Source organism: Equus quagga, chromosome 15 (assembly GCF_021613505.1).
Source record: "Equus quagga isolate Etosha38 chromosome 15, UCLA_HA_Equagga_1.0, whole genome shotgun sequence".
Lineage (NCBI taxonomy): Eukaryota > Metazoa > Chordata > Mammalia > Perissodactyla > Equidae > Equus > Equus quagga.
This window is the reverse complement of record NC_060281.1, coordinates 73,055,734-73,072,124: the sequence shown is the minus strand read 5'-3', so window position 1 is coordinate 73,072,124 and position 16,391 is coordinate 73,055,734. Positions and strand designations below refer to the sequence as shown.

Here is a 16,391-nt window from a genome sequence, read left to right as displayed (position 1 = left end):
AGACTGGAAAAGTTTGAGGAAGTCTTAAGAGAACAAACCTTTCTCTCCATATTTCTTATATGCCATCAACACTACATATATATACACCAGCATACAAGGTCAGTCTGGGAGAAAATAAAGAGTGACTTTTCTTCTCACACTGTAGGCCCAAGCCGCTATCTGATCCTTGGGTACAGGTGTAGGATACTTTGTCCTCAGCCAGAGAAGTAACAGATATAAGCCTGCTGGTTGTGAACCATGTACTCTGTCATCCTGGGCTGGGTTGAGGGTACAGAAACCAAGCAGCTAAGACACAGGCAGACTGACTCCATGATATAGCAAAGTCATTTCAGAAAACCCAAAGCAGTTTGACACAGATCAGGGAGAGACACTGGAGTCAAGAACAGGAAGTCTAAAAGCATTCCTTTGGCCACATAAAGCCTCACTGTACCCATCTGCAAGATGGCACACCATTCTTGGCGGAAACATTCTGAAAGAAAGAAAACTGCCACCAACTACCATGTCTGTAGGTATAAAGGTGACCCCATGGCCTGTAGTCACAACATGATTATTAATAAAGGACTCCTATTTTAGTTAAATATAGCTCCACCTGCCTTGGAAACTGGGTCCTTAGAGGCTTGAATTACAGCCTCTCTTGAATTGCAGGACAAAAGCAGTGTCTGCCTAAGAAAGGAGGCCCAGGGAACCTGCCACTACGGCCACACACTCTTCTTCACACCACAGCTGTGGGCTGGGCTCTGAGAGAAGCCCAGAAAATGGTATGTCTCAGAGACTCTCACCCATATTTTGACATCATACTAACAGGTGTTTTTTAGATGACAAGACTCATGCCATAGAACATAATTATTAAATTATAGAGGTAAAAAGGAGGCTTAAAGATGGTTCAAATCTCTCACTTTACACATAGGAAACTGATACTACAGAGATCTTGTCATCCATAAGGTCAACTGTCAAGAGTGAAACTAAGTGACCTAACCAACGTCATGAAGCTGAATAGTGGTGAAGCCAGAGCAAGTCTCCCAGCCTACAGCCTCTTTTTTTGTTTTTAATTAAGGTTTATGTATGCATTATATCTTATTACATATTTTTATTTAAAAAGTTATTTGCAGGGGCTGGCCCAGTGGCCTAGTGGTTAAGTTTGGTGCACTCCATTTCAGCAGTCTGGGTTTGGTTCCCAGGCATAGACCTACACCACTCATCAGCCATGCTGTGGTGACGACCCACATACAAAACAGAGAAAGACTGGACACAGATGTTAGCTCAGGGCAAATCTTCCTCAGCAAAAAAAAAGAAAAAAAAGAAAAAGAAAAATTTAAAAAATTATTTGCAAATGTAGCATTCAGTACTCATTTAGTTGCCAATATAAAGATTGTATCTAGACCAACATATATACACATTCAAAATTAGTATGAACTATTTACTATTTCAGCATGTTACTTCTGTACAGTGTGTAATTTTCATGAATGCCATGCTAATTCATGAGCACCACTAGTTTCACAAAATGGAACAGGAAGAGAAGAAAAAGATAGTACTGGGAAATAATATATCACACAAGAATCCACTGCATTCACACTGAGAAGATTTTAGCAAGTAAATGAATGTGTTATCTAAGAGCTTCTATCACTTAATTTCTGCCTGCATTGTGAAGCAGGGAGCAGTTTCTGACTCTGATCCTGTAATCGGCCCACTCCTCAAACCTTTACTACGTAAGGCCACAGCTGCCTAGAGTTTGAGTTTTTAGAGCAAGAAGGTGTGGAGCAGTGACTACTTGGGGACTGCACAGTGTTAATCGTGAAAGTAGATATTTACAGTTCTGGTCACACTGTGCCAGTGCCAAGTGCAGGGTCCTGAGGGGCAGAGGAGCCTGTGTGTCCTTTGCTATGTATGCATGTGTGCCTGTGTGTGTGTTAGGAATATGTGGGGCCCTCGAAAGTGTGGGACCCAGGAAGAGCCATCCCGCCTTTTTACTATCCTCAGCTCCCTCTCTGTCATCTAGATCCAGCCTTGAGTCCCCAAGCAGCATCATTTTTGTCTGATCTACTCAGCAACTCTAGGACCTCCAGGACCTGCTTCAAAAGGCCCTAAACCTCTGTGCTTTAGAACAGAGAAGCTTGATGTGTAGGTTACAGATTAAGAACTATGATAGTACTAGGTAACACTTAGGAGCACTTGCTATGTGTACCAGACACTGTTCCAAGTTGGATATTTTATGGGGTGAGAAAGAATGGTACCATGAATGGGCATGAAATGTTCTCAGAAATGGCCTCCGCCTCAAAAAAAGCAAGACAACCATATATTTTAAAGGTAGTCAGTGGACTGTACAGGTAACCAAATAAATAACCTACAGATGACCATAGCCCTTGGTTCTTGCCACAAAACCTAAATTGCTAAGAACTTCATATCATATTTCCTCAGACAAAAACTTGAGTTCCAAATACTCTTCTGCATGTGTGGCTGCTTCCAGCCTTTTGGGCAGGAATATTAAGGGATAAGAATGGAATTGGCCATATTCTCAGAGAACCACAAACTCCTCCTAGGAGAAAAGGGGCCCTACCTGAGGGGTGATGGTAAGTGTCTCCTACCTACCTTGTTATAGGTATAGGGTGTCGGCGAGGTAGGTATGATGCCCGATTTCTCCTTCTGATGCCTTCTCTGTGCCTCCAGTACCTGTCAGAGTCAGACCACAGGGGACAATCAACTGAAAATCACACCCATGACCTGCAACTTGAGACAGAGTGCTGGAAGGCTGAAGAGGATAGACACTGGCAGTCAACAGTAAAAAGAACTCCATGCAAACACAACACTCTCAAAACCCTTTCTTCCCCTCTTACAACCAACAATTTATCAGTGTTTGCCCAGATCAAGGACATGAAGATCAAGTCCCTGGATGAGATTTATCTCTTCTTCCTGCCCATCAAGGCATCTGAGATCACTGACTTTTTCTGGCGATGTCCCTTAATGCCCGTGTAAAGCAGAACAGGGCTGGCCAGCGGATCAGGTTCAAGCTACTTGTTGCCATTCAGGACTATAAGAGTCACGTCGGTCTGGGTGCTAAGTGCTCCAAGGAGGTAACCACTGCCATCCATGGGGCCAGGCATCCTAGCCAAGCTCTCCATTGTCCTGTGCAGTGGGACCTCAGGCGAACAAGACTGGAAACTCCACACGGTTCCTTGCAAGATGACAGGATGCTGCAACTCTGTGCTGGCATGCTTCATCCACTCAGACAGACCCAGTGCCATTGTCTTGGCCTCTGTACCCAGGAAGCTGCTGTTGATAGTAGGCACTGATAACTGCTATACCTTGGCCAGGGGCTGGACTGCCATCTTGGGCAACTTTGCCAAGGCCACCTTTGAGGCCATCTCTAAGCCCTCTAAAAAAAGACTGTGTTCACCAAGTCTCCTATCAGAAATTCACTGACTATCTTGTAAAGATCCACGTCAGAGTCTCTGTGCAGAGCACCCAGGCTCCAGCAGTGGCCACCACATAGTGTTTGTATACAAAAAGAATAAAGTGAATTAGGGGCCAGCCCCATGGCCGAGTGGTTAAGTTCACTTGCTTAGCTTTGGTGGCCCAGGGTTTCGCTGGTTTGGATCCTGGGCATGGACATAGCACCACTCATCAGGCCATGCTAAGGCGGTGTCCCACACAGCACAACCAGAGGCACTCACAACTACAATATACAACTATGTACTGGGGGATTTGGGGAGAAGAATAAGAAGAAAAAAAAAAGAAGAAGATTGGCAACAGTTGTTAGCTCAGGTGCCAATCTTTAAAAGAATAAAGTGAATTAATTAAACCTGAAAAAGAAAATACCATGTATGACAACATAAAAAATATTAAGGATAAATCTAACAAAACATGTAAAAGACCTGTACACTGAAAACTACAAAATATAGCTGAGCAAAACTAAAGACAAAAATAAATGAGCCAATACAGCTTGCTTATTTTTCAGAAGGCTCAATATTGTTAAGATGTCAGTGCTCCCATATTGAACTATACTTCTAAAACAACCCTAGTCAAAATCCCACCAGGCTTCTTTGTAGAAATCAACAGCTGATTCTAAAGTACATAGGGAAATACAAAGAAATTTGAATAGCCAAAACAACTATGAAAAAGAAGAACAAAGTTGGAGGGCTAATACTACCTTATTTCAAGAATAATTAAAAAGCTACAATAATCAAGACAATATGGTATTGGTGTAAAGAGAGACAAGGAGGCCAACAGAACACAACAGAAAATCCAAAAGTAAACCCACATGTATACATTTAACTGATTTTTGACAAAGGCTCAAAAGCAATGTGGTAGAGAAAAGATAGCCTTTTAAACAAATGGTGCCAAACCAAGTGGATATCCAAATGCTAAAAAATGAACTTGGATCCATACCTCACACATTATACAAAAATTAACTCACACTGGATCATAGACCTAAATGTAAAACCTAAAACTATAAAACTGGTAGGAGAAAATCTTTGTGATCTTGAGTTAGACAAAGATTTCTTATATAGGAAACCAAAAGCTGAGCCCATAAAAAATTTTTAAAAACTGATAAAAGACACCATTAAGAGACACTGTTCTCTTAACAAGACACTGCTTTGTTTATCCACTCATCTATTGATGGACATTTCAAAAGACACTGCTCTTCAAAAGATACTGTTAAGAGAATGAAAAGATGAGACATACACTGGAAGAAAATCTTTCCAAAGCATATATCTGATAAAGGACTTATATCTAAAATATATAAAGAACTCTCAAATTCAGCCATAAGAAAAGAAAAAAAAGAATTTAAAAAACAGGACAAGATGGGGCCAGCCTGGTGGCACAGCAGTTGACTTCACACCCTCTGCTTTGGTGGTCCAGGGTTCACTGGTTCAGATCCCAGGCATGGACCTCTGCACTGCTTATCAAGCCATGCTGAGGCAGGCATCCCACATATAAGGTGGAGGAAGATGGACACGGATGCTAACTCAGGGCCAATCTTCCTCAGCAAAGAGGAGGATTGGCGGTGGATGTTAGCTCAGGGCTAATCTTCCTCCAAAAAAAAAAAAAAAAAATAGGGAAAATATGAGAACAGACACTTCACCAAAGAAAATATACAGAAGGCAAAGAAGCACCATGAAAAAATGGTCAACATTATTATTCATTAGGGAAATGCTAATTAAAGCCACAATGAAATACTACCACATAACCACTAAAATGGCTAAAATTAAAAAGACTTTCCATACCAAATACTAGTAAGAATGTGGAGGACCTGAAACTTTCATACACGGCTAATGGGAATGTAAAATGGTATAAGCACTTTGGAAAACAACTGGGCAGTTTCTAACAAAGTTAATCATATCTACCATATGACTTAGCCATCCGACTTCTAGGTATTTACCCAAGCGAAAGGAAATAAATGTCCACACAAAAACTTGTACACAAACATTTATAAAAGCTTTATTTGTAATAGCCAAAAAGTGAAAACAATCCAAATGTCCATCAATAGATGAGTGGATAAACAAATCATGGTATACTATATCCACATAACTGAATACTTCTCAGCAATAAGAAATGAAGGAACTACTGAGACATGCAACAACATTGATAAATCTTAAAGTAATTACACCGAGTGAAAGAAAACCCCTCAGAAAGAAAATACTATATGATACACTACTTTATACGTACATCTACAGAAAACGCACACTCATCTATAGTGACAGGAGGTAGATCAGCAGTTGCCTGGGAATGAGGGGACAAGGACAGAGGCAGGGAAGGATTACCATGGGGCAGGGTAAAGCTTTCGGGGGTGATGGATATGTTCACTACTTTGCGATGATGGTTTAATGAGTCTCTATAAATATGCATGTCAAACGTTACAAATAGTGCAGTTTAAATACGTATAGTTTATCATGTATCAATTATACCTCAAGAAAATAGCTTTTTAAAGAAAAAATGGCTTCCTTCGTAAAACAAATCTTGAAAACAACGAACACCAGCTATATAAAGAACAGATGACACTCCGGCCATGACGGATTAACCAGCAGGACTTGCATTCCACCATATGCAACTACAATATTGGAAAAAATACAAGAAATAGCTATTTTCTGACACTGAACAATAGGCAGTATTGGTCAGTGAACCCTGAGAGAGAGCAAGCAAATGTGCTAAGCCCTATCACCTTCCGAGCGGCACTTTCGGCAGTGCAGGGAAAGAGAATCGAAACAGGGTATCGGAGGCTCACAGAGTTCAGCAATGTGGCTAAAATTTGTGGAGCAGAGTACCAATTGTGGAAAAACGACACAAAAATCTGCATAAGGATCGCTTTGAGTCTTTGGCTAAATAGTCAGCTGCATACAGCAGAGCAAGACTCCATGAGGCCAGGGAAGCAACAAGGTACTAGAACAACTATTAGGGAGCTGTAAGCTGAATAATTCCCAGACGTCTTAGAACTCCAGGAGATATCTGAGGCCTAACTAGCCAGAGGAAAGAGACCTCACTGAACACCTAGGGCATCGATAGAGGACCCAGAAGTGTTTCATCTGGGAGGAAGGGCTGAAATAGCCGTAGAATAAAGCCTAATCTAGACTTGCCCTGACAGAACTTAAACACAAGTTTCAAAACAATCAAGTTGATCCAGAATAAGTTAACCATTTGCCAAAGCAATCTTTAATACTCTTAAATGACGACAGAATCCAGACATTCACCAACATAATATTACAACATCCAGCATCCAATCAAAATTTATTAAACATGCAAAGAAGTAGGAAAATGTGATCCATAAACAGGAAGGAAAAAATTAGTCAATAAAAGCAGGCTCAGAAATGACTGAGATGATGCAATTAGCAGATAGGATTTAAATAAGTTTTAAATATGTTCATGTTTACATAAAAGTAAACATGAACAAAATGAGAAGAGAAACAGATGATATAAATCTGAAATGAAGAAATTCACAGATTAAACAGTGCAGAAGAAAAGAGTAGCGAAACTGAAAACCTAGCAAGAGAACCTAGCCAAAGTGAAGCAAAGATAGAAAAAAAGATGAAAAAAAAAGATCAGAACCTCGGTGTCCTGTGATCTAACATACATGTAATTAGAGTCTCAGAAAAAAGGCAGAGAGAGGATGAGCAGAAAAATACTTGAAGAAATGTGTGAAGCATTTCCTAAGCAGATAAACACTATAAACTGACAGATCCAAGAAACTCAACAGACTCTGAGAAAGAAAAACAAACACCCACCCCCACCTAATCAAATTGCTGGGACTTCTATTTCTGTCCAGAATGTAGAAAGCTGGAGAGTGTCACTCTCCTCTCCCACCCAACAGCAAGGAAGAGCCAGATAACTACCAAATCATCACTTTTCTTGAAACCGTCAGAGACCAGAGGTCTCATGGCAACGAAGTATTCTGCAATCTAAAGAAAGGCCCTTCCAAGAGGGGACAAGATGTAAAGATTGGCTCATCTGTGACAGAGCCCAGGAGGAAGCACTGTAGCATGCCACGTGGGTAAAAAGAATCCAGCTAAATTTTTAACAAAATTGCTAAAGGCAAAGTGTGGGCTAGCATGAGGGGTCGGCAGACTCCCTCGGAGCCACAGAAACAAGGCGAGTTCACACTCACTCGTAGGCTCTTCTACACCAACTTCCAGCAGATGCTCATGAGACTCAAGAAGACATGAGCTGCCTAAAACTGAGACTAGTTCAGAAAAAGATACCTCCCACCCTCACTGCCATCACCGCCACCAGGCTAGCAAGCACCAAGTAACAAGTAACAGCAGTCTACTGCCATGGGAGGAGAGACTGTGCAGGGAGAGCGCCTCTAAAGCACATGTGCACAGGCAAGGCCAGAGCTGAAGGTGGAGAAGGAACATGAAAAAACCCCTGTGGCACCCCAGCCCCCACCCTAAACACAAGGTAACAGGAGAAGAGTCTCAAGCTGGTGGTGCCCTGAAGATAACCATAGCAACAAAAAACTCAAACTCAGCTCAGCTCCTGAGCAGGCTGATTCGAGGGGTGCCCCCACAACTAACAGGCTAACAGCAGAAGCAGCAAGCCCGCTCCAGGCACAAGAACGATTCACCTCTGTCTCTACAGACCCTAAAGATATTTAAAAGGTTAATAAGAGAATATCATCATTTTATGCCAATAAATTCAACAACAAATAGCCAAATTTCTTGAAAGACACAAATTACTAAAACTGGCTCAAGAAGAAATACAAAAATTCAATAGATCTATATCTATTCTTTAAATTGATTACATCATTAAAAACCTTCCCACAATGAAAACTCTAAAATACCAATCTTATACAAACTGTTTCAGAAAATAAAGGGCGAGGACACACTTCCCAACCAATCGCATGAGGCTAGCATCACCCTGATACCCTGAAACTAGGCAAAGACATTATGAGAAAAGATTATGGACCAATATCCCTCTTGTTAAAAGACACAAAAATCCTTAACAAAATATTAGCAAATAAAATCAAGCAAGAAGACAAATACATCTTGACTAAGGGAGGTTTATCCTAGGCATGCAAGATTGGTATAACATTTGAAAATCAATTAATCCATCATATTAACAAAATAAAGAAGAAAACATATATCATCAGCTCAATAGATGCAGAAAAAGCAGTGGACAAAATTTAACACATTCCCTTTCAGTAAACTAGGAATAGAAGGAAGCTTCCTCAACCTGATAAGGGACATCTACAAAAAAACCTAATAGTTAATATCATACTTAATGGTGAAAGATTGAACATTTTTTCTGTAACATCAAAATCAAGGCAAAGATGTCTGCTCTCATCACCTATCTTCAACTGGTGGTCCCAGCCAGTACAATAAAGCAAGGAAAAGAAATAAAAGGCAAACATACTGGAAAGAACAAGGTAAAACTGTATTTACAAATGACATGATCTTGTATGTAGAAAATCTTAATAGATCTACAAAAAATCTACTAGAGGGGCCGGCCCCGTGGCCGAGTGGTTAAGTTTGCGCGCTCTGCTTCAGCGGCCCAGGGTTTCGCCAGTTGGGCGCGGACATGGCACAGCTCGTGAGGCCATGCTGAGGCGGCATCCCACATAGCACAACCAGAGGCACTCACAACTAGAATATACAACTATGTACTGGGGGGGCTTTGGGGAGAAGAAGAAGGAAAAAAAAGACAAAGATTGGCAACAAATGTTAGCTCAGGTGCCAATCTTTTAAAAAAAAGAAACTACTAGGAATTAATAAATGAATTTAGTAAGATCCCAGGATACAAGGGATCAAAAATCATTTGTATTTCTATAAACTAGCAACAAACAATTGTAAAATGAAATTTTTTTAAATATCATTTCCAATAGCATCTAAAAACATAAAATATAGGAATAAGTTTAAGAAAATATGTGTAAGACCTATACACTAAGAAATACAAACATTTCTAAGAAAAATTAAAGACCTACGGAGAGATACACCATTTTCATTGATTGGAAGACTTTCAATTGTTAAGATGTTAATTCCCTCCAAATTCATCTACAGATCAAACACAATCCAAATCAAATCCCAAGAAGTTTTTCTGTTATAGAGAAGTGCATTCTGAAATTTACAGAGAATTGCAAAGGATCCAGAATAGTCAAAACAATTTTGAAAAACAATAAATTTGAAGGACTTATACTACCTGAGGTCAAGACTTAATATAAAGCTACAGTAATCCAGATGATATTGCTATCAGGATAAACATGTATATGAACTAAACAAAACAGAGTCTAGAATAGACCAACACATATATTGTCAATTGATTTTCAACAAAACTGCAAGATAATTCAATTCAACAAAACTGTAAGGTAATCCAATGATGCAAGGAATAGTCTTTTCAGCAAATGATGTGGAAACAACTTGAGATACAAAAGGAAAAAAAAAAGAAACTTGACCCTTTTTTTTTTCCTTGAGGAAGACTGGCCCTGAGCTAACATCTGTGCCCATCTTCCTCTATTTTATATGTGGGACGCCTACCCCAGCAAGGCTTGATGAGCAGTGCTAGGTCCACACCTGGGATCCGAACTGGTGAACCCCAGGCTGCTGAAGCAGAATGGGCAAACTGAACCACTACGCCACCAGACCGGCTCCAACTTGACCCTTATTTTTATATATATATACACAAAAAAATAACTCAAATGGATCATAGTCTGAAATTTAAAACCTAAAACTATAATCTTTAACAAGAAAACAAGAGAAAATCTTCCTGTCCATAGGTATGGGAAGACCTCTTAGAGAGGAACAAAAAGGCTGACCAAAAAAAAAACTGGTGAATCGGACTCAATCACAATCAAAAACTTACACTATTCAAAAGACTGTTGAGAAAACTGAAAAGCAAGCCACAGACTGAGAGCAATGTTAGTAATATATCTGTGGTGGGCAGGATAATGGCCCCCACGATGTTCATGTCTTAACCCCCGGAACCTGTGAATGTTAATTTATATCACAAAAGGGACTTCGCACATGTGATTAAATTAGGGATCTTGAGATGGGGTTTATCTTGGAGTATCCAGATGGGTCCACTGTAATCACAATAGTCTTTAAAAGAGGGAGGCAAGAGAGTCAGAGTCAGAAAGAGAGATTGGAAGACGCTACCCTGCTGGCTTTGAAAATGGAAGAAGAGGCCACAAGCCAAAGGTTGTAGGCAGCCACTAGAAGGAGGAAAAGCAAAGGAATGGATTCTCCCCTAGAGCTTCCAAAAGGAACACAGTCCTGCTGACACCTTGAACCACCACAGACATCTGACGTCCAAAACTATAAGGTAATAAATGCATGCTGCTTTAAGCCAATAAGTTTGTGGCAATTTGTTACAGCAGCAGTAAAAAATTAATACATATGTACAATAAAGAACTTGTATCCAGAATACAATAAAAAATTCTTAGACAAAACCAACAACAACAAAAAAGGTCAAAACATCCGTATGCATACTTCACAACAGAATGTTGTACCATCTTTCACAACAGAATGGCAATAAACACATGAAAAAATACTCAACAACAGGAGCTATCAGGAAAATGCTATAATTAAATCCATAATGAAATAACACTACGTACCTACCAGAATGACTAAGACTAGAAATACTAACAAACATGAGTTGGCGGTAAGAACATGAAGCAACCATACTGGTGCGTAAAGCATACTTTACTGGCGCATACGTAAAATGGCACAACCATTTTGGAAAAAGATACTACTTAAGAGGGGAAAAATATGTTCCCCCAAACTTGTTAATGAATGTACCTAGCAGCTTTGTTCATAACAGCAAAAAATGGGACACAACCTCAAATGGTCATCAGTCACTGGATGGATAAACAAATATGGCTTAGTCATATGATAGAATACTACTTAGCAATAAAAAGGAACTAACTACTGATACATGCAGCAACATGGACGAATTGTAAAAACACGCTGAGCAAAAGAAGTGAAACACAAAAAGTACAGGAATTCCTTTCTTATGAAATTCTACACAGGCGAAACTAACCAATAATGACAGAAAACAGATCAGTGGTTGTCTGAGGCCAGGGGTTAAGCTGGGAGGAGACTGGCTGCAAAGGCACACAAGACAGCTTTCGAAGTGATGAAAATGTTTTCTATCTTGATTGTGGTGGTGATCATGCAGGAATATCCATTTGTCAAACCTCATCAAACTACACTTAAAGTAGGAATACTTTATTGTATATAAATCATACCTCAATAAAATTGATTTTAAAAGAATAAAAAGCCTACACCAAATTAAGCAGCCTGTAGGTTTCTGAAGCTGACTTCTCCTCCTCCCATTTGTAATAGATGCCTACTTGTGCTGGAGAACAGAAGAAACAAGAATCTAGAGGCAGCTTGGTGATACATCTTATGGCAGAAACAGCACATGCTTACCTGAGGTGCTACATAATAAGGAGTGAACTGGGGTGTCATCAAGTCACCTTGGTCAATTTTGGCAAATCCAAAGTCACACAACTTCACTGGGGCATCCTGAAATAAAACAAATGGGAGTCATTGCTCCAGAGTTCTCAGTAAACATTAAAGGAAAATCCAGATGCAAGACATGTTACCTTGCACTCTCATGAGTTACTGGCCGAGACCTGAGCCTACGAGTAGCATGTCCTCAGGATTGGAGTCCATGATTCATACTAAGGAATTGTTCTTTGTAATACAGTAGTAAGGAATTTTTACCCACTCATAGTTAGCCTTGTTTTATAACTCGTGAAGGCAGCACTAAAACCAAGAGCTTAGCCAAATGCCCCCCGACTCTATCTATTGGCCCATTATCTCTCATCAGTCCAGGGTGCTGCTTCATTCTTAACATTAGCTTCGTGATAGCCAGAGAAACTTACGTGGTGGACATGGTGCCGAGGGTGAGGCTGGAGAGGAAAACACACCTTATCAAGGTTAATAGCAAATACAACTACTGAGTTTCAAGGTCATGTATAACAGCACATATAATAGCATGTAACCCTTCCCAAAGCCCCTCCAAATAACATCCCAAATTTTAAGTCCTACAAATACATATCAATATCATCCAAAATTATCAATGCCAGGGTATGGTACAATTTCTCTGAGCCTCTAGCAAGGGAACAAGTAGGAAAAGTAAACTGCTTGAAGCACTTTGGTCTAAAGCCTCTTCATGATGGATTCAGAGCACTCTAAAAACATACACACCCACACACCCATTCCTGAACTATATTGAGATCGGCAGCACTAAGATGCAGAAAAGCAAGTCCTCTTACCAAAGAGTTATCCTTGAAGAGCAGGTTTTCAGGCTTGAGGTCTCTATGCGCGATGTTCAACAAGTGACAGTGCTGTAGAGCCAAAGCGATCTGGAAAAGGACAGAATGGAGCAAGCACCTCTTAGAAAAGACAACTCTTTAATGCCTCTGGTTTAGAGAATGCAGGATGTTAAAAAAAATGATCCTTAATTAAGTCAATTAAGACTGTGGTCAGTTTTCAATTTTAAAGCAGAAATTACATGAGACCTTGTGTACGAAGAAATAGAAATGAACTAAGCTAGTTTAACTGCAATCTGTATTTTGTTAAACAAAAAGAAAAATACAACAGTAAAACAATTCTTTGTCAGAATAAACTGATGGTTAAATCCTGTATGAAATGGGAAAAATGAAATGCTTCCACTTGCATTCATCTGAGGGGTGACAAACACTGCAGAGAAAACACTGTGCCAGGCAGTCTTCAGCAGGCCTGGGCTCCCCACAGGCAGTGGGCACCGACGCCTGGCTCCAGAGAAAACTGCACTCTCCAGGGAGCTCAACTTCAAGCTCTTCCTTTAAGAAAAACGGAAAGCAGCTGACTGGATTTTCCCACTGATATTCCAGGTTGCTCATCCCACTTGTTAAAATGTTGCCTGTTCAGGTGGATTTGAAGGGTTTTTGTTTTATAAGAAGATTATTAGAGCTCATCCTTTAGTCCTAATATTTGTAAGATACAAGTTGTGGTTTTTTAAATTAAATAGAAAGAACAAATTCTACCTGTTCTTCAACTCTCAGTATGGAATTGTCTTGGTATTCCAAATATTAGTTCCTCCCTGCCAGAAAGGAGGCATCAAAAAATGCTTGAGGCTCATGGAAAATTTGGAAGGATTTTCTCTTAAGAATCAATTGGGCTATGCTTCCTGCTTTTCCTTGCCTTTCTTGCTCGGCCTGAAGATAAGCCTTGAAGGTTTAGCTTTTCATCTCCTCAAGAAGTTATTATTTCCAGTTGGATTCCTAGGATTGTTTGTGACATAAATCATGTCTCTAGCAATAAAATGTGATGTCAAAATAGAAAATAACCAGGAATAATCCAGAATTACAAAGACCTATTAAAATACTACAGGATTTTAATAATAATACTATAGAATACTAAAAATCTGATGAAAGAAAGATGACTCATAAGCAAAAAGTATCTTCTACACAATTGTCTTAGAACATATGTTTCTACCATACAATCTTTCTGGTGGTATCCGCAGCATTTTATCTCAAAGTCCAATAACGGTGCTTAGAAGCTATATGTCTAAAATATTTACAGTCTACAAAAGAGTTCAGATTACCTTCCTACCAGAGTTTATTTAAATCTGATAATAGACAATTGACAACCACTTCAGAAGACAGTCGCCCCCCAAAGTATAAAAGGGGTCACACTTCTCCTGTCAAGGCATCTTTTCTGATTACATAACAAAGCAGGCAATGAGAGATCAAATAGAGCTTTTCTTCAAGCTTTCTTTTATTCCCCCCAATGAAATTGTGCTTGTTAACCAACATTGTTGGCAGTTTGATCGGTACCCGGGGTTAACTTGCCTGCTTTGTTACTTGGCTGGCTTGCTTCTCTGTAAAGTGCCGGTGCTGGCTGATTCTGTGAAATAGCTCTCCCCCTTCCATCATCTCCATTACAATTAAGAGTCGAGCCCTGTTTGAAAGCATTTGATTTTGTTAAGTTAAAAAAAAAAAACTGAAACATCAAGTAGCTAACCTATATACCTCATCTACAAAGCGTGTCTCTACTTCCTAAGTCTAGTCCTGCCAAGCCCCTCTGAGTTGGAACCCTTGTCACTACCAACAAGACACTAAAGCTAAGGAATACGTCTGACCTAAAACTTTCTAAGAAGCTAAAATGGGAGTAAAAGAATTAGTTTTGAAGACAATGATCCTTTTGAAGATGCTATACTTATTACTAGATCTTGTTAAAGAGTGACTTGTTAAAGGGTGACTAGAACTTGTTAAAGAGGGGGTGATCTTTTAAGTGATATGTTTTGTATATATATTTTAGGGCAGCTAGACTGAAAGTGAATTGAAAACAGAATATGACTTTGTGTAGGACATGAATTTCAAGTCATGTGGCTGGGTGTTGGGCTGTCCTGGTTATTCATTCTCATTGTGTGTGTGTGTGTGTTTGTGCACGCGTCTCTCTCTCTCCACTCCCCACCCCTACTCCGCTAGTATTCCCTGTGAACCAACAGCATGCCCAGCAAGACAGCTGACAGGGTTAGACAGCTACTAAATAAAAGCAAAAATTTTCATGTTGTCTAAAAAAAAATCTAAATTTTATTACCATTCTTTGATATAAATGCTTCCAGCTTCCATCCAAATGCTTTCACCAACAGAGCACAGTTCTAAGAAATAATTATTTGATTTCCCATTTGTTTTTACATATCCATCTTCTTTCTCCACCTGGAAAACTTCTACCCATCGCCTTCAAGTCTTAGCCCCCACATAACTGCTCTGTGAGACATCTCGCCTCCCCAGCCTACAATTAGCAGCTCTCCTCCTTTGTAAGCTCAAAATATTTTATGGATGTCTCTCCTTGGTGCCTATCACAATGCTCTGATGATAGATTCACATCTCAGTCCCCTCAACAGAAACCATACCTTATTTAATTTTGAATTCCCTGGAAGAGACTTAAAATGCCACCCAATGGGCTTACCAAACACTTGGCAGCTAAAAGAATAATGTTGGTTTCATCCTTTAAAAGGAACGTCAGACTAAGCAAGTAGGGCTTTTTGCCATATCAACCTCTAAGACATTGCCTAGAATATTTAGTCCCCTTTCACTAATTTGAAATGGAATCTGTCTTAATTCCACATTACATGCTTTTTTTTTTTAAAAAGAGAAAGTAATCACAATAATCAGGGGGCCAAGAGAGTAGGTGGGGTTTAGATGAAACAAGACTGGCAGTGAGTCGATACTGTTGAGGTTGGGCGATGGGTACTTGGGGATTCATTACATACTTCTGGCTGCTTTTACAAATGTCTGAAATTTTCCAAAATAAAAAGTAAAGGACAGAAGAGGGGCAGGGAAGGAGAGAAAGGGGTGGGGAGAGAAAGAGAGGGCACAAGGAGAGGAAGACCCCACTACACCTTGGCCTAAATGTGGAGAGGTGGGCATGTGATGATGACCCCGTGTGGTCTTACCTGGGGCTGGACTCATGAGGAAACTGTACACTGTTAGCAAACACTTCAATAATTTGAACTATATTTGAGTGTGTGGCACACATCATGTGCAGACGTACCTTAAAAAGAGCAGAGGAAATGTTTCTGTACATAGGGGACGCCAACATTTTCTCTCCAAACTTCCCCCAAAAAACTGACCACACTAGGCACAGGGGATAAACTATTACAGTAAAAAAACTTTATCACCTGGAATGATGTAAAAAAAAAAAAGTTTTCATACACAGATTATCTCCTTAATGCTGTTTCCATGAATAAAATCTCACCAAGAAATTTACTTTCTACTGTCCTATCTATTAGCAAATGAAAAATTTCACAAATAATTCATTTTATTTCAGAAATTATTCGTATATCTCTAAGCAAAAGAATTAGTCATTCACTGCACATTACTAACATGTCATCACCACATCCAGATCATTTAACACAAAGGTGTATATATATATTTATGTGTGAGAAAGATTGGCCCTGAGCTAACATCTGTT

General features: G+C 39.7%; 1 protein-coding gene across 5 annotated transcripts in view; it reads right to left on the bottom strand.

Moving 5' to 3' along the window:
- MAPKAPK5 (MAPK activated protein kinase 5) overlaps positions 1-16,391 on the bottom strand; it is a 40,824-nt gene that overhangs the window by 11,355 nt on the left and 13,078 nt on the right. For 3 of the 5 annotated variants that reach the window (XM_046641099.1, XM_046641100.1, XM_046641101.1), the window contains 5 exons: positions 15,874-15,971; positions 14,264-14,372; positions 12,704-12,793; positions 11,853-11,948; positions 2,587-2,667 (listed from right to left, as the gene is read on the bottom strand). In XM_046641099.1, the coding sequence (XP_046497055.1) occupies positions 2,587-2,667; positions 11,853-11,948; positions 12,704-12,793; positions 14,264-14,372; positions 15,874-15,971 (474 nt within the window). The remainder of the gene's footprint in view (positions 1-2,586; positions 2,668-11,852; positions 11,949-12,703; positions 12,794-14,263; positions 14,373-15,873; positions 15,972-16,391) is intronic. The other 2 variants (XM_046641102.1, XM_046641103.1) reach the window with 1 other exon arrangement.